General features: G+C 37.1%; 1 protein-coding gene across 2 annotated transcripts; it reads left to right on the forward strand.

The window, feature by feature from the left end:
• The first annotated feature begins 619 nt into the window (after nucleotides 1-619).
• On the forward strand, nucleotides 620-19481 carry fbxo10 (F-box protein 10). Of its 2 annotated transcripts, XM_067404495.1 has the most exons (11): nucleotides 620-831; nucleotides 4433-5061; nucleotides 5950-6765; nucleotides 9591-9740; nucleotides 11271-11407; nucleotides 11548-11618; nucleotides 11767-11919; nucleotides 12695-13024; nucleotides 16837-17147; nucleotides 17555-17736; nucleotides 19131-19481. In XM_067404495.1, exons 2-11 carry the CDS (start codon nucleotides 4471-4473, stop codon nucleotides 19306-19308), a joined length of 2919 nt encoding a protein of 972 aa, XP_067260596.1. In that variant the 5' UTR covers nucleotides 620-831; nucleotides 4433-4470; the 3' UTR covers nucleotides 19309-19481. The 2 variants fall into 2 exon arrangements, with proteins under 2 accessions (XP_067260596.1, XP_067260597.1); XM_067404496.1 differs by lacking the exon at nucleotides 17555-17736 and having other exon boundaries at nucleotides 19131-19299.
• Nucleotides 19482-19535: the final 54 nt, after the last annotated feature.

Genomic DNA, 19535 nt, shown 5'->3' on the forward strand with positions numbered 1-19535 from the left:
TGGAAAGCGAGTTTTTAAATATTGCTGTGTGTGTTTATTAAGTTTTTCTCTCACACATATTTCACTTCTTTAAGCATAATCATAAAAGAAATGCAATTCAAATTTTACTTATTATTATTTACTTATTAAAATGTATTTCAAAATGCATGTAGGCTTACATTCCCACACTTTTACTGAGGTTTACTGCAATGCTCCAAGTACGGACTTTTAATTTGAATGCGAACGTTTGTCATTTCCTGTGCAGGCAGTAATTGGAGATATTTAAGAAAATTTCACTAATTAAGGTCAAGGTTTAGTTATTTGTGTTGAGTAGACGTGGTGGTGTAGAGGACTAGTAAAATCGTCATTTTTACACAAATCATCTGAGAACCCCTTACAAGACTAACGTAGTTTGCTAATAAATAATGAAATAGAGGGTGGTAATGTCTTCAAGTCTGGTCACAAGACACACGAATTCCCACAACATAAGCGGTGCGTGATTTTGATCATCTGCTTTGCCAACAACATGATGCGCATGAGAGAGGGGAGTTGGGGGTCGAAAGCTAAATATCACGTGTATTGTTGTTGCACAGTAAAAAGCCATGTTGCTTAACAACTGTGTCAGACAAGAGGGAAAAGTTGTCGTTGTCTTTCGTAAGAGAACATCCCCCGCCTTCTGAATGAATATACACGAGCCCTGTTTTCCACGCCTTTAAAAACAAGGAAAATACGCCAAGAAATACGAGATTTTCACCGGATGGGTGTTTGGTTTCTGCTCGCAACCAAAGAGGAAAACGGTCGTGATGAGCTATACGTCTGATAAAATGCTTGCTGGAAACAGTGTTGTCAGAGGTAGGCTCGTTTGTTTTGTTTTTTTATTGCGCTGAATCAGATGGCAGCCTCGTAACATGTCGTTGTCAGGCAGATACTAAGTTGCTGCAGAAACGATGGATGTGTTATTTTCCTTTGCCATGTTTTCCTTTCCTTTGAACTTCAGTCGAATGCATTCATGGCTGTTTTCATTTGTGTGCTCTTATTGCGTCCTGTGTTGCTTTGTTATTCCATGCTGGTCAGGGTATTGTGATGCTGTACTGTCTCGTTCTTTGCCAAGAATAGATATGTTAGCATTGCATATACGTTTTGTTGCAAAAAGACAATATTTGAGGCACAGAATGCCTCAATATATTCTCAATACTGAACCCTTCTAATGTTTTTTTTTTTTTTTTTTTTTTGGGGGGGTGAGGAATACAATGTTCTTTTCGTGTAATGGCAACAGGATTTGTGACCATGAATATAAGAAACAAAAATAATAGGCTATAAAGATAAATAGTAAAAGCAAATTTCCATTTTAAATCAAATTATTTTGCATAAAATGAACTATTTTTAATGTTCTGTCTGTAACCCTATAGTGAAAGAACCTTTTTAGCATGTTATGCAGCCCTAAATAGGTTTTTATAAATCATGTTTGACCCAGAAATATTTTATCAGATCTAATGAATTCAAAATTAGAGGAATGTGGTCACATATCAATATAATATCAATAGCTATGCTTGTGTACTCCTAAAAGTTGACAAAAATCAACCTTTAGCAGATACACTACCATTCAAAAGTTTGGGTCAGTAAGATTTCAAATACACTCCTGGGCAAAAAAATGGGCCAAGCCCAAAATGGCTAAAAAACACTAAGCTTTTAGTTGTCTTAACCACAAATTATTGGTCAGGAAATTAGCAACATGCACTACTTAAAAAGCCATTGCTGTCTCAGAAGAACATCAAAGACAGAATGAAGTTTTTGGCAGAATATGGGAAGTTGTGTGTGGAGTGATAAATCCCAATGAAACATGAGTTGCATGGTAATGCGCCGTAGCGGTGTCTTTGAAAATCTGGTGAGAAATATAATAAAAAATGCATCTCTACCACAGTGAAGCATGGAGGAAGGGGTGTCATTGTGTGGGGAGCCTTTTTAGCTGCTGGTGAGCTACTTCACTGTGATAAAAAGTCATTTACTGCTTTGGAGAATTTTGCAGAATGGCTTGCTTCTCACAAATGAAAAGTTGTTATCTAAAGAGGAATGATCAGATATTATTTTTCAACAAGACAATGCTCCTACTCAAATTGCAAAGACAACCAAGAAGTGGCTTGAGAACAAGTCCATCAGGCTCATGTTTTGTCCTGGTCAGAGTCCAGGGGCCTGTACCATGATGTTAGTTGAACAAACTCAGGGTAATAGGATTAGTTTCAAGTTGACAAAACCAAGCCACTCCAATCTGGCTTTGTTGGTACCATGATGCTGATCATCAACTTTCTCTGTCAACTCAGGCTTTGATTCGAGTTTGTGGAGCGTGTGCACATGAATGAGTGACAACCGTGGCAAACAGCCAATCACATGCCTTGCAACAGAGAGAAACTCTGATTCACTTCTAGCGAGAGAGCCAGCGTGATTCAAAACTCTTTTGATGAAGGTTAAGAGATTGAAGAAAATTAAGACTTTAAATGCATTTACACTAAAGAAAATACTTGTCCATGAAAGAGGACAAATAAAAGAAATTATCTTTCTCTATCAGTGCAAGTGAAACTTAAGTTGGTTTATAGAATTGATAATATATAGCAATAGAGACTTAAACATGTGAGGTAACGTAGTCATTTTTAAAGAGTTATCTATTGATTCTACAGCTTATTTATATTACATATGATCTGTATGTATTAATATTCATTTAAAGTGAATGCTTAATAACTGTTAAACTAAAATTGCTTGTGTGTAATGGATTAATAATAATAATAGATCATATAATAGTTATATAAATCATAAAATAATTCTAATTATCATTAAAGCCAAACAATTTCATTGTTAAATATTTGTTTTTACTATATAATGACCTTTAACTTGGAGGAAGAGAAACAGGGGCGTGACTTTATTGCGTCGGATGTGTCAGTGTTGCTTTGCTCACATCTGATTGGTCCAATTTCGGTTTGATATCTCTTACCCAGAACATAACCTGCCCCAGAGCAGGTTAGCCATGGAGCATAAGTTACTATAGTGATGAACACCGCTAAAAGCCAAGTCACTTTCATGGTACTTAAATCCCAGGACTGGCACAAACTAATCTGAAACTTACCTGGCTAGCCAGCGAATCTGGCTTCATGGTACAGGCCCCAGGTTTGAACCCTATAGTGAATATTTTGTCTCACATTAAACTCAAATGAACTGAGAGACATTTTTCAACTACTCATGAACTGTTTGAAGCCATTACCATTGAGTGGAACAACACAGATGATTCTTCCTGTGAAAAGCTGTCTGCAGGTTTACCCACATGGCTTAAACATTTTAAGAAAACAAAGGGGAAGGCTATTCCATGCCAAGTTACTTTATCTACATTAATTGTGCAATTTCCTGACCAGTGATTTGTGATTAAAATGGATGACCATTAAAAGACCACTAAATATTTTGCCATTTTTGGCTTGGCCCTTTTTTTGCCCAGCAGCGTACATGCTGTTCTTTTAAACTTTCTATTCAGCAAAAAATCCTGAAAAAATGTACCGTGGTTTCCACCAAATTAAGCTGCACAACTGTTTCCAACGTTAATAATATGAAAAGTTTCTTGAGCACTAAATCAGCATATAAAAAATGATTTCTGAAGGATCATGTGACACTGAAGACTGGAGTAATGACTGCTGAAAATCCAGCTTTGACATCACTGGAATAAATATTTAAAAAAATATTAAAATAGGAAATAGTTATTTTAAATTTTAATAAAATTTACTGTATTTTTTGATCAAATAAATACAGCTTTGAGCAGAAGAGATTTCTATCAAAAACATTAAAAAAATCTTAGACCACAAACTTTTGCATTTAATACGCATTTAAAATCTTTCTTTTGGGAAACAGACCAATATTACTGATGACTCACCATGCACTACAGTTTTTTGTCCAATCAAATTCGAGTAGGGCTGCACAACGATTAATCGTTTGCAAAATAAATGTCTGTGTTATGTAATATATGTGTGTGTTCTGTGTATAATAATTATGTGTATATATAAATACATGCACATGTATAAATTTAAGAAATATATACATGTATAAATATACATATTTATATATATTTTATGTTACATATAAATATAAATATTTTATATATATTTTTTTCCATTAGATACATGTATGTGCATGTATTTATATATACATAATTATTATACACAGAACACACACATATATTACATAACACAGACTTTTATTTTGCAAAAGATTAATCGTTGTGCAGCCCTAAATTCGAGTATCCCATATTGCAAGTAGTAAATTGTAATTCATGAGTAAAGCCTATTTTAAACGATAATAAAAAAGGAGGGACTTCAGTACATTTCTATTTTAACAGAAATATGTCAATACAAGAAAGAAAGCTGTTATTAAAATGATGTATATTTTATTGAGCAAATGCATTTGCCCTGTTTACACTAAGGTGATCTGCCGAGGTGAGGTGGCTTGGTACTGACAGATATGGAGGTGGGAAGTCTGCCTGTCGAGCTTTGGCGCCTCATCCTGGCATACCTGCCTCTGCCAGATCTGGGTCGATGCTGTCTGGTGTGCAGAGCCTGGCGGGAACTCATTTTGAGCTTGGACAGCACACGTTGGCGTCAGCTCTGTCTAGGATGCCCTGAATGTCGCCACCCAAATTGGCCCCGTCGCCCCCATCTGCCTCCGGTTTCCTGGAGAGAGGCTCTCCGTCAGCATGCTCTTGCCAGCCGAACCTGGACCCAGAACGGCTCGGACCTCCACTCGTCTGCCTGCCTCCATCTTTTCCGCCGGAGGAAAGACCGCAGGATTTGGCATGTTGGCACTGTGGCAGGGGGCGGCTATGAAACTCTCAGGGGGGCGCTGGCTGCGGCAGGGCCGTACGATAAGGTGGTGCTCCATGCGGGTGTCTATGAAGAACAGGTGGAGGTGTCCCTCAAGGTGCCTGTGGAGATTGTTGGAATGGGCAAGTTGGGGGATGTGTCGTTATTGGTGAGCTTTGATCAACAGTGCCCGACGGCAAGACTGTGCAATCTGGTGTTCATGCCAGCGTGGTTTTCACCTGTGGTTTATAAGGTGAGCCTTGATACTTCCACAAGCATCTGTCTGTCTGTCTATCTAACATTTCTCATCCATCCAATATTTTTCATCCATCCATCCAATATTTGTCATCCATCCATCCAATATCCATCCAATATTTCCCATCCATCCATCCATCCAATATTTCTCATCCATCCATCCATCCATCCATCCATCCATCCATCCATCCATCCATCATCTAATATTTCTCATCCATCCATCTATCATCCATCCATCTAATATTTCTGTCTGTCTGTCTAATATTTCTCATCCATCCATCCATCCAATATTTCTGTCTGTCTAATATTTCTCATCCACCCATCCATCCATCATCCATCCAATATTTCTTATCCATCACCCATCTTATATTTCTCATCCATCCATCCATCCATCCATCCATCCATCCATCCATCAATCAATTATTTCTCATCCATCCATCTAATATTTCTGTCTGTCTGTCTGTCTAATATTTCCCATCCATCCATCCATCCATCCATCCATCCATCCAATATTTCTGTCTGTCTGTCTAATATTTCCCATCCATCCATCCATCCATCAATCCAATATTTCTCATCCGTCCATCTAATATTTCTGTCTGTCTAATATTTCCCATCCATCCATCCATCCATCCATCCATCCATCCATCCATCCATCCATCCATCCATCCATCCATCCAATATTTCTGTCTGTCTGTCTAATATTTCCCATCCATCCATCCATCCATCCATCCATCCATCCATCCAATATTTCTGTCTGTCTGTCTAATATTTCCCATCCATCCATCCATCCATCCATCGTGTCTTTGCCACTCAAAAAACACAGAAAAACACTGTCAGTTTTCCTATAGTGCTTTAATTACATCTTTTTTTCTTGTTTTTTTCTTAGACGTCTTCTGGGCATGTCCAGTTGGACAACTGCAACTTTGAGGGCTGTCAGCTGCATATCCGGGGTCCAGGGACGTGTCAGGCTCGTTTCTGCTCTTTTGCCCAGGGCAGCTCTGCCCATTTTCTTGGAGTGGCCATCAGTTTAATGGACAGTTGTGAATTCTCAGGGGGCGACTCTGCCTCTGTCACTGTGGAAGGTGCTCCGGTCTCTGAACGCAATTGGGCCTTCAAACACCTGGTCGCCTTGGCCAAGACCTTTACCATGATGACTAGTAACGGGTCAGCTGAAATATCTAACCAGGGTGGAAAAGACAGCGTGGGTGCAGGTAGTCATGGAAACGCACCCTCTGAAGGAGTAAACACAATAAAGGACTGGAGTAAACAGGAAGTTGATTGGGAAACAAACTGGGCAAAACACAAAGGTGGAGATGGTCTTCTTCCAGGTCAGGATGGTACAATGATTGAGGAGGATGGCATGGAAACATCAAGTGAGTCAAGTGAGGAAGATGATGAGCTAGATGGCGAGAAAAGCACAGGGTTAAAGCTTTCGTATGACCAGCACGGACTAGCGCATCTCTCCAAAGCGGACATGCCCGATTCTTCTGCATTTCCTGCACTGCTGACTCTGTCTGCAGAGCTGCAGAGGGATGCAGAAGCGCGGGAGTTGTCCGCATCGGTTCAAGGCTGCCTGCTTCGTCGCTGTCTGCTGCGGGATGGAAAAGGTGGTGTGCACCTGTGCAATCATGGTCAAGCTCGACTGGAGGCCAATGTGTTCAAGGGGCTCAACTATGCAGTGCGCTGCATCCAGAATGCCAAAGTGTGTAAAACATGTAACTTCATGCCCTTTAAAGCTGAAGTGTGTAATGTTATCAACATTAAAATTCTTTCTCCAAGTTTAATGTGCAAAGACGACTATAAGTATGCCTTTAGTTGGCTGATTAGTATAAATACTGCCGCTCTGTGGCACGACAGGTTTTATGCTGGGTTAAGGTGTAAGGGAAAGGTCAACAATGAAATTGTAGATATAATTACCGAAATTAAATACAGGCACAGTTACATACACAGGTATTTTTTCAAAATATAAGTACAATGTAAAAACATGTACGTACAAAGTAGTTACTTAGGGGTTTAACGATACCCTCATGTCACTATTCGATACATATTGTGATACTGAACTCACGATAAAATATTATTGCGATACTCCAAGACATATGGTAAACAGTTAAAAAAAAATGTACTGTTTGTTAAAGGGTTAGTTCACCCAAAAATTAAAATTCTGTAATTTATTACTCACCCTCATGCCGTTCCACACCCGTGAGACCTTTATTAATCTTTGAAACCCAAATTAAGATATTTTTGTTGAAATCTGATGGCTCTGTGAGGCCTGCATAAAGAGCAATGACATTTCCTCTCTCAAGATCCATAAATAATAACATAACATATCTAAATCAGTTCATGTGAGTACAGTGGTTCAATATTAATATTATAAAGCGACGAGAATATTTTTGGTGCGGCAAAAAAACAACAAAATAACAACTTATATAGTGATGGCCGATTTCAAAACACTGCTTCAGGAAGCTTCGGAGCACAAATGAATCATCGGATCAATAGTTTGGAGCACCAAAGTCTCGTGATTTCAGCAGTTTGGCGGTTTGACACGCAATCCGAATCATGATTCGATACACTGATTCATAACGCTCTGAAGCTTCCTGAAGCAGTGTTTTGAAATCGGCCATCACTAAATAAGTCATGTTTTTTTGGCGCACCAAAAATATTCTTATCGCTTTAGAATATTAATATTGAACCACTGTACTCACATGAACTTAGATTTGTTTTTAGTACATTAATGGATCTTGAGAGAGGAAATGTCATTGCTCCCTATGCAGGCCTCACTGAGCCATCTGATTTCAACAAAAATATGTTAATTTGTGTTCCTAAGATTAACGAAGGTCTTACGGGTGTGGAACGGCGGGTGAGTAATAAATGACAGAATTTTTATTTTTGGGTAAACTAACCCTTTAAAATGCAAAATGTTATATTACATTGGGGGTTAAAATGAATGTGCTTGGACTTTGTGTAGGTGACCCAATGCACAGGATAATGGTGACACCATAATAAAAATATTCATGATTCTGGAGCTGAAAATACAGAATTATTTTTGATGAAAAAGATTCTTGCACTCTGTCACTGACTAGATATATTTAAAATACTGTAGGTCACTTTTTTTTACTGATAACATAAGAGCTTTTGCATTATCAGGACCCACAAATATTCCCCCATTGCATTATTATACATTATATTCAACATTATATATTGTAGTTTAATGTAGTACTGAGACTAAAACTTTTTAAAATTGAATTTTTTTTTCATTTTGGGAGAACTGTACACAATACATATTGTCACTATCCATAATACCTATTGTTGAATTTTTGTATTGCGATATATTGTGACACAATATATTGTTAAACCCCTAGTAGTTTCATTGTATCAAATGATCAATTTAAATGTTAGTACATAGTAGATAAATACACATATAAGTGGGATCAGAATGTGATTACTGGACCTTCCGGTGAAAGCGACACACTTCTTTCTGGTCACGTAAACAGGACTCCTCCAATTATTTTATCTTCTTAAACCCCACACCTGCAAGCTTCTATGCATCTGCCTCTACATTCGGATGTACATCAATACAGAAGAAAAGATCTTTTGACACTTCCGCACATCTCAAAATGAATATCCATTTTCATACTGTACATTATGATGTTGTGATGCCTTAGTTCACTTGTAGCGTTAACGTTAAAACAATTATTGGCTTATTGGTGTTGGCCAGAGTTTTAATATCATTAGCTCACACTTACCAGTTGTGCCTGGATTTGCATAATTTAAAGTAGTACATTTTAGCTTATACAGTCTGGAATACACTACATGACTTTGCCCAGATTACAGTCTGGAAAAGTCAATGCTAGTTGCCAAAAGTCTGAGCCGGTCTGCAGATATTGGGTGTATGAGTATATGAGCATGCAGTATATGATGGGCACAGACTGTGACAAGGTGCATGTTATTACAGTTGTGTAAGTTTATGTTCGAAAAAAAAAAAAGAAAAAAAAACCGTCTGGTAGTGTGTCATCCTTGGTTGTGTAGTGTTTTCCAGCCTTATCCCATCCTGCACAGTTTGTACTACAGATATGAATGATTTCTCAATTTGTGCAGGATGTCGGGAAGCAGCAATCAGAATTACAATTTTTACTTGGCGATGTTAAAATGGCAAAAAAAGCAACTACTTAGAACACTCTAGCAAGCATAGTAATACTTAGGAACTACTCAAAACACCTTAGTAGTGGCATAGCACCTTCCTGACAACTATCCATAACACCCTAGTGTCATGTCAGAGCCTTCTGCACAGGCAAGCACTTGCTACATTTTCTAAAGAAATGTCTTTTTTCATTCCATTTCATGCTTGTGAGAAGCACAACAAGTACAACCAGCAGATTTAACAATATCTGCAGTCATAGAAAATATTTCATGGCATTGCACTGTTTCTGATCATCTTCTCTCTTTTATCTTCTTTTCATGTTTTAGTTCTCTTTCACGAATCTCTCTCTCTCTCTCTCTCTTATACTTTCTCTCCTTTTTTCTGTTTAGATGGTGATGTTGCGTAATGAAGTGTGTGGGTGCAAGGCGTCTGGTGTGTTCCTGCGACTTTCTGCTCAAGGTCTCATTGCTGACAACAACATTCACTCCAATGGAGAAGCGGGACTAGACATCCGCAAAGGGGCTAATCCTATCATACTGGTACACATTTCTTTTAGTACACTTAAAAAAATTGCATTAGATTATAAGAGTTGGTTCAGATAATATCTCTTGAATTTTATTTTCCTATCGCAACTAGGTTTTTTTTTTTAAATCATAATTCTAACCTAATTTAGTGAGGTTTATGCTTTAAACATTTAATATTTATGCTATTAGTATTATATAACTATTAATAGTTTATATTAATAGTTTATGCTTTAAAAGGTTAGTTGACCCGAAAATGAAAATTATGTCATTAATTACTCACCCTCATGTCGTTCTACACCCGTAAGACTTTTGTTCATCTTCAGAACACAAATTAAGATATTTTTGATGACATTCAATGACTCAGTGAGGCCTGCATTGCGAGCTAGATAAGTAACACTTTCAGATACCCAGAAAGCTAGTATAGACATATTTAAAATAGTTCATGTGAATACAGTGGTTCAACCTTAATATTATAAATCGACGAGAATACTTTTTGTGTGGCAAAAAAAACAACCCAAAAAACTTTTCAACAATATCTAGTGATGATGGCTGATTTCAAAACACTGCTTCGAAGCTTTACGAATCTTTTGTTTCGAATCAGTGATTCGGATCGTGTATCAAACTGTTAAAGTTACGTGAACTATTACAATTTTGAAACACTTATGATGTAACGAAGCCTCATTTACTAAAGTCATGTGACTTTGGTGCTTCAAACCACTTATTCGAAACAAAAGATTCGTAAAGCTTTGAAGCAGTGTTTTGAAATCGGCCATCACTAGATATTGTTGAAAAGTTATTTTGTTTTTTGCCGCACAAAAAGTATTCTCGTCGCTTCTGGGCACTGAAAGTGTTAATTGTCTTGCTGGCAATGGAGGCCTCACTGAGCCATCGGATTTCATCAAAAATATCTTAATTTGTGGAAAATGAACAAAGGTCTTAAGGTTGTAGAACAACATGAGTGTAAGTAATTAATGACAGAATTTTCATTTTTGGGTGAACAAACCCTTTAAAGGTGCAGTGTGTAAATTGTTACGGCATCTAGAGGTGAGGTTGCGAATTGCAATATAGAGAAGATATGGTGGCCAAGGCAGGACAAAGAGACAGAAAAGAGTAGCCAGTCAAGCAAACGCGCTCTGTAGAGCAGTTTGTCCGTTAAGGGCTAATGTAGAAACATAAAGGGACTCACGGTGTATCTACCTGTAGATAGAAATGACTCATTCTAAGGTAACAAAAACATAACGGTTCATTAGGTAAGATCTTTATACACCACTGAAATCAAAGTTATGTATATTGCATTTGTCAATAGATCCTCCTAAAATTTGCACCTTTAAATAAATACATTTGTTTTAAGGGAATCTGTGTAAATGTAATGAAAAACAAGACAAAAAATATTCTGAATAAAAACATTTTGTATAGTGTAATCAAATTAGAACTAGTGCAGTGGAAGGAAGTCTAGAAGATATATTGTAATTTCTACTATCTACCCATATCATTTTCTGTGTATATACTGTTTTTTTCTTTTCCCTTCTCTTTTCCTGGCTGCAGTGTAATAGAATCCACAGTGGTTTGCGTTCCGGGATTGTTGTCTTGGGCAACGGGAGAGGTTCCATTCGCAGCAACCAGATCTACGGCAACAAGGAAGCTGGCGTGTATATTCTCTTTAATGGCAATCCTGTTGTCAGGTATGCAGTGCAGGCCAGGGCTCTTTGTGTTTTAATGCAAATCAAGTTGGATAACAAGAACCATTACATATATCTGTTTGTTATCATGAAACTAATAAGACTAAAGATCTGATTTCTCTTTCTTTCTCTCTTCATGATAGTGGAAATCACATTTTCCAAGGTCTTGCAGCAGGCGTTGCTGTCAATGAGAACGGAAGAGGACTGATCACTGGTCCGTTTGACCGCAGTACCATTTTCCATTTAAATAGTTTATAGGTGCTTCAAGCACTGTAGACCTTGCTCTATTCAACTGTTTCCTCCTGCTCTTAAAACAGCTAAATCAATTCTAATTGCTGCTTTACTTTTCCTGTCTCTGATAGATAATGTTATTAGGCAGAATCAGTGGGGTGGCGCTGATATCCGTCGAGGAGGTGACCCAGTCCTGCGCAATAACTTCATCTGTTACGGCTACTCGGACGGAGTGGTGGTGGGAGAGAGAGGGAGGGGTGTCATTGAAGGCAACCACATATACGGTGTGAATATTTCAGCTTTTTGCATTCAAGGCATTTGGCAGATGTTATCCAGATTTTTTCATTCTTTTGCAAATATGTTTGTGATAGAAATTAATTATGTGTGTAATTGAGTGCAATTCGCAAAATATCTAATAAAAATGGTACTTTCTGCAATTGGGAGTCACTGTGGCTCTTTTTTCCTATCATAAATGACTCTCATCTAAGAGCACACAGACGAATAAACATTGTCGTGTTATCTTGCGTTCATACCAATACCAAATTATTCTGATGACAAGCTTTGGCTCAGGCTTTTCAGAATGACCAAACCAACATTTGAGATGCTGTCCAATGAAATTGGTCTGCTGGTTATCCAGTCACATCCTTTGCTGAGGCAAAGTCATGTAAGGTTTTTTTTGCTGCGCATTGAGGGGTTTATTCTGTAAATGTGTTTCCATCGTAGTTTATCTGCATGTCTTCTTATCGGATACAATTTTTTATCCGCCTCAATTGAGCAAATATGTTTTTTATGCGCATTTTTGAAGTTAATCGCATCTTGCCATTTCCATCAAGCGTTTTTTTTAATGTGATATCCCAAAATGTGGCTAAAAATAGGTGGATGGAAACATAGCTATTGCAATGTTAAAGTCAGAAAAGAAAAAAAATCAGTTTGACATTATTACATTATTATTTACATTATAACAATAGAATTATTGTGATATTGTTTTATTCTTTCATTCTATTTATTCTGAAAAATGTTATAACACTAATATCAACTGATATCCCTGGTGTTTTGTAGGCAACAGAGGCTGTGGGGTATGGGTTATGTCATCTAGTCTACCTCAGCTCATTGGAAACCATATTACCCATAACCGCATGTATGGGCTGGCTGTTTTCTGCCGGAAGGACACAGAGTCTGCAGTGAGCCGAGAGGGCTATCGCTCTTTACAGGACAGAGAGAGAGGAGTCGGGGTTGGAGACAGGGACAGAGGAGGGCCGGAGAACTTTAATGAGGAAGGAGAACTGATGGCATGGGAAAGTGATATCGATAGCGAAGATGAGCGCTTTTCCACTCGACGGCCAATCACAGTTGCCCTAGTGGAAAACAACTGCATTAGCCACAACGGAGGTTAGTTGCTGTTAAATATGATGTCTCTTTTACTTCATCTGGGATATTCCAATTACACAGCTACTTTTAAATTTTGCTGCTAATTTGAACATATGCAGTTTGAATATACCATGAGTGGTCTGTCACTATTAACCAAAAAAAACATGGTCATGATTTAACAAAATTAAATCGAGGGAACGAATAAAAAATTAAAACTTGGTCACAAATTAATAAATTGTAAGAAGGAATTATTAATTTGTGGCCTCATTATTATTATTATTATTATTATTATTATTATTTTATTTTTTTTTGGCATGTCACCATTTAATAATACAAACCCCATTTCTGGAAACGCTGGGACATTTTGTAAAATGCAGTAAAATCAAGAATCTGTGATTTGTTAATTCTCTTGAACCTCTATTTAAGTGACAAAAGTACAAAGAAAAGATTTCCAATGTGTTCACTGAACAACTGAACAAAATATAAACAAATTTAAATTTTTGATGGCTGCAACACACTCCAAGAAAGTTGGGACAGAGCCGTACATTACCTCTGTTTCACATCACCTTTCCTTTTAATTACAATTTTTTAATCATTTAGAAATTGAGGATACTAATTGTTGCAGTTTTGCAAGTGGAATTTTTACTCAATCTCGCCTGATACAAGACATCTGCACAACAGTCTGTGGGCATCGTTGTCTGATTCTCCTTTTCATTATGGGCCATACATTTTCAATAAGAGTCAGATCTGGACTGTAGGCAGGCAGTCAGGCACATCCACTCTACGGTGTAAGAGTGTCTAGGAACCACTCTGATGTATCAATGCAGAATGAGGCCTGGCTTTGTCTTGCTACCCAGGAAAGATGTCATCTTGATGGCAGTTTATGTCTCTGTACTATTCAAATATATGCCTCCATGTCAATGGTACCTTCACACAAATGCAAGTCACCCATGCCGTTTGCAGTGATGCACCTCCATACGATGACAGATTTTTTCTTTTGCTACTGTCACTAATGAAAGTCTGTATGGTCCCTTTTGTCTTTGGAACTGAGGACTCAGTGTTAATTTTTTCCAAAAATAAGCTGAAACATTGACTCATCTGACCACAGCTCACATTCTGCTGTCTTTTAGACCATCTGAGATGAGCTCGGGCCCAGAGAACTCACCGGTATCTCTGCATAGAAAAGATGTGTAGCTTTCTCCTTGACTAACAGAGATTTGAGTTGCATTTCTTGATGCAGCAGCAGACTGTTACGTGACAACTGTTTTCCAGTGTCCATGTGGCTATATCATAGTATAACGGTTTCTAATGCAGTGCCATCTGAAGGCTCAAAGGTTATGCACATTCAACTGAGGTTTCCTACCTTGCCCTATATACAGACCGAGATATCTATCTCTTGATTCCCTGAATCTTTTTACATTTATAATATATGGTAGATGGTGAAAGACATAAATTCATTGCAATCTTACATTGAGAAATGTGATGTTTGAATTGTTTGACAATTCTCTCATGACATTTGGCACAAAGTGGTTTCTTGCAAAGACTGAGAAGCTCTTTTACACCCAAACATGATACCCCTCACCTATTACCAATTCATCTGCTAATTGTAGACTGTTTAAAAACAGATTAACTTGGATATTAATCACTTTTATTTTGCTTCTGTCCCAACTTTTTTGGAGTGTTGCAGACATCAAAATTAAAATTTGTTTATATTCACAAAATACAATTATGTTGGTCAGTGAAAACATTGGAAATCTTTTATTTGTACTTTTGTCAGTAAAAAAAAGAAGGTTCAAGAGAATTAACAAATCACAGATTGTTGTTTTTATTGCGTTTTACGAATTGTCCCAACTTTTCTGGAAATGGGGTTTGTATGTTAAATGTTAATTAATGTTAATTCTCTTTTGAGAGAAAAAAATATTTCAGGGCTGTTAAATTTATTAAATATGTTTTACACAATTGTTAACCATTTCTGATGATAATGTTTCATTCTGCTTTGTGAAGTCTAGTTGAAAATCATAAAATGAATCACATTTATTTTATTCTTTCGACTTAAGTTTCTCCTTGCCACTTTCACCTTTCAGGACCACCTTTGTGAGGCAATATTCTCTGTAAAGCTGCTTTGGAATGATATTTATTGTGGAACGAGTTATTCAAATATATTTAAATTTGAAAATGTTTTTAGGTACTTTTATACATAACTAATAGTGAATAAAAAAAATGTTGTTAACTGAAGTCAACATGAAAATATGTTGTTTTTACAATTTTATACTAAATAGTCATGCTTTATTGTCTTTTTATATGAAAATATATAGTTGTCTGCTTACCTTTATATTTTAGTAATGGGGTTCTGCATAAGGGGATCAGGTCAAGTCAATTTATTTGTAGCGTTTTTTATAATAAACATTGTTTCAAAGCAGCTTTACAGAGTATCATGATGTTAATGTTTATAATATGTTAATATCTTCATGACATATAATCACATTTAGCAGATTACAACTGGACAATAATATAGATAAAATGTTCTATAGTATACACGCAATCAAGCAATTGAGATTAGCTATATAACATTTATTGCCCTATGTGAGTGTACTGTATGCGGATAAAGTTGAACATACTTATATATCCAACTTTATATAAAGATCAGGGGCCAGTTGCACCAGCTGTGCGCAAGTTACAACGTAGACTAGTTTTGACGTAAATGGGCACTAAGTTACAACTTACGCACTACTAAATATTTTTGTGTTGCACCATTAAACTTAGTTGAAGCGTAACTCTACGTATACACTAAATATTTACGGAAGCCTCCTATCAGGAGTAACGGTTGGAATAAAATAGCAGACTGACTGAACTGCATCAATAAGCTCTTGTTTTACCTGACAGACTTCATTCTTTACACATATATGATGCTGCTGACATTTACACTCTCTTAAATTTTAAGAGAGAGAACATCATGTGAAAAGATTACTTTGTTAGACACTCTTCAACACGAACCCGTTAAATAGCGCACCGCTGTGTGCATCGGTCCTATCACTCCGTGTTGTGCATAATCAATAAATGTAATTTCTTATGTTTTTGTTGTTGTTTCAGTATTTATTTATTGATCCTTATTAATTTCGTTACAGTTTCTGAATGTTATTTACATATAAAAACATTTATGATTAAGTAGTAGGCTATTATATTTAATGGGAACTTATTTTTACTGTTAGCTACGTGAGGCAAAATAAGTCAGAATGAAGGATAAACTGAAATTCACGGAATTTCAACAACTTCTGCTCCTGTATTTGAAGGATAACTGAAGGTAAACGTCATATTATGCGACTACGCATTACTTTACGGAGACCTTACGAGCTACTAGCTACGTTCTGCCTTAAGAACAAATGGTGCAACCGAATAAAGTACAGAGTTAGTTACAAACTAGCTAGTAGTTACTAAGCCACTAGTGTGGACTTTGCGTTCCAATTTAAGAAAGAACTTACGAACGGCTGGTGCAACCCTACCCTGGGCAATAATGTAGTTACATTTTGCAATGTAATAAAAAGATCAGGAAATTAGATTTGCTAGTATATATATACACAAGTGTACTATATGCATAAATTATAATATATATCCAACTTTATATTGTGCTGTGGGATTATACAGTTAACAATTTTGAAACAATATAAAAAACCACACAGCTGAGATTTACTATATAGAATGTAATATTGCATCAGATCTGGCTGCTCTTTTGCTATCAAAAAACTCTAAAACCCCTAATCAGCTTCACCTGAGTATCCCTGTCATGCATGTTCAGATTACATTGACATTTCACCCACTTCTCTTTGTCTCTCCAGCTGTCGGAGTGTATGTGAAGAGCAGTGAGCCTTTGAACGTGGTGGCCAACATGGTGAACAATAACAGAGGAGCTGGCATGTCTATCATTCAGAGCGCTCAGCTGACACGTTTAGTTGGAAACTGTGTCCTCTGTAATGGCTGGACAGGAGTGGCCGTGGACAGAGAGAGTCGAGTAGAGCTGCGCGGCAATGGGGTTTATGGCAATGGCTGTCACGGTGTCTGCTTCCGAGGCGATGGGCTTATTGTGGAAAATGATGTGGTCGGAAATAATTCTGTTGGAATACGAGTGATGGACAATGCAGATGTTAAAGTGAGTGTGCTTCAATCTCTGTCATATGGTTGAGAAAGTCTTCACATGCAGTATACAGAGGTAGATGGTGTTTGCATCACAACCTGTCTACTAATAATAGAGAACAGATATTGTTTTTTAATGGCCAGTATTGATACTGATTATAAGAATCCACAAAATAAACTATTTTGTGACTTTTTAATAGTTGTATTTCTACTTTTTGACAATAATAATAAAATTAAAATAATTATTAGACTATAAAACATGGATAGAATATTTATATGGTTATCACTAAAGCCTGCATCCATACAAAAGCATTGGCTGTGTAGCAAATCCGTAGATTTCAGACACTGTCCATGTACTGTTTGATCTGCAGTCCTGAAAAGGTTCCTGCTATCAGATGCTGACATTTGATGTCTGTTCTGCAGGTGTTGAGGAATCGCGTTCAGGCATTGCGAGGTTATGGGATTTCCGTGAAAGAGCGGGTCCGAGGTGTTGTTCAGGAAAACCTGGTTTATCAGGGCCACCCTACGAGTACTAAAACCCCCATACGGACAAACGCACAGAACATGGAGTGTGTTGTACTTAACAACTCTCTGCTCAGACCCAGGTTAGACACACTCACACGTCTCGGATACAAAACTCTGTATATGTAAGTAATAGGCCAGTTTCACGTGTCTGCAATATATATCATAATATATAATGATGCTCAAAAATAAACAAAAAACTTTCTACTCCAATTTGTTGTTTAAATATAAACATTTAAATGGTGGCTATAATAACTTGTTTTCATGACAGATTTATTCAGACAAACATTAAGTAATGAAGACAAAGATAACAGGTTAAAGGTGCCGTAGAACGTCTTTTTAAAAGATGTAATATAAGTCTAAGGTGTCCCCTGAATGTGTCTGTGAAGTTTCAGCTCAAAATACCCCATAGATTTTTTTTATTCATTTTTTTAATCGCCTATTTTGGGGCATTATTAAATATGCGCTGATTCAGGATGCGCGGCCCCTTTAAATTCTCGTGCTCCCCGCCCCCGGAGCTCACGCTTGCCTTAACCAGCATAAACAAAGTTCAAACAGCTAATATAACCCTCAAAATGGATCTTCACAAAGTGTTCGTCATGCAGCATGTCTAATCGCATAAGTACGGTGTTTATTTGGATGTTTACATTTGATTCTGAATGAGTTTGATGGTGCTCTGTGGCTAAAGCTAACATTACACACTGTTGGAGAGATTTATAAAGAATGAAGTTGTGTTTATGAATTATACAGACTGCAAGTGTTTAAAAACAATGAGGAAACAATGGTGTTTGAGACTCACTGTATGTCATTTCCATGTACTGAACTCTTTTTATTTAACTATGCCAAGATAAATTCAATTTTTCATTCTAGGGCACCTTTAAGTAAAAATTTAAGGAGTATGTAATGTTGTAGTGCATATATTGAACGAAATGCTCCTCTCTAGCTGACAAATGAGCTATGGACATTCAATGGATTTCCTGAGTTAAATGTAACATTGTATTCAAGCTCTTCTATTGACATCTTAACAGGAGCTGTAACTAATAGTAAAGAGGAAGAGATGATTGGTTCAGCTGAGGTGGCTACAGTGATATCTGTCACACATTAAAAGTTAAAATGATTTATTATAAAATTGAGAGAATTTGAAAGCTTAGACTAATTAGTGGACAGTAGGTGTGCTACAAGTAATGTTTAGGTTCATGTTTTGTTCATGCATCAACTGAAAATAGCAGAGATTAAAAAAATATCTTGGTTCATCAAAATTATCAACCCAGTCCTATAGAGTTTAGCCCTACACATTTACTTGTTGCATCTTGTACCGTCGGAGAAGCGCTGATTAAATGTAACCATTTCAGTCAATGATTTTGGCCCTTTGTCTCAGCCAAAGCTGAAAATGAATTTAATGTTTGCTGCAAATTCTATGCATCACTAATAATATGTGGTATCATATTTTTGACCTATACTACTCTTTCTGTCGTAGGTCACAAGCACTTTGGGCCCTGGAAAATCCACCTCCTCGTCCCCACAATAGTAACCCCTCTAGTGTCACCCCTGCCACACTCCCTGCACACCTTGCCATCACCATGACAAACAGAATTACTGCCTCTGTAGAAAGTGGTTGCCATAACAACGGCAGCATCTTTTGCTCGATTTTATGAGGTATATAATTCCTGGCTTTAAAGGGTTAGTTCACCCAAAAATGAAAATTCCGTCATTAATTACACACCTGTAAGACCGTAGTTCATCTTCGGAAAACAAATTAAGATATTTTTGATGAAATCTGCGTGGTATATGGACTGCAGTGGTTCAACCTTAATGTTATGAAGTGACAAGAATACTTTTTGTGTGCAAAAAACAAACAAAAATAACGACTTTATTCAACAAT

This window comes from Chanodichthys erythropterus, chromosome 12, assembly GCF_024489055.1.
Source record: "Chanodichthys erythropterus isolate Z2021 chromosome 12, ASM2448905v1, whole genome shotgun sequence".
NCBI lineage: Eukaryota > Metazoa > Chordata > Actinopteri > Cypriniformes > Xenocyprididae > Chanodichthys > Chanodichthys erythropterus.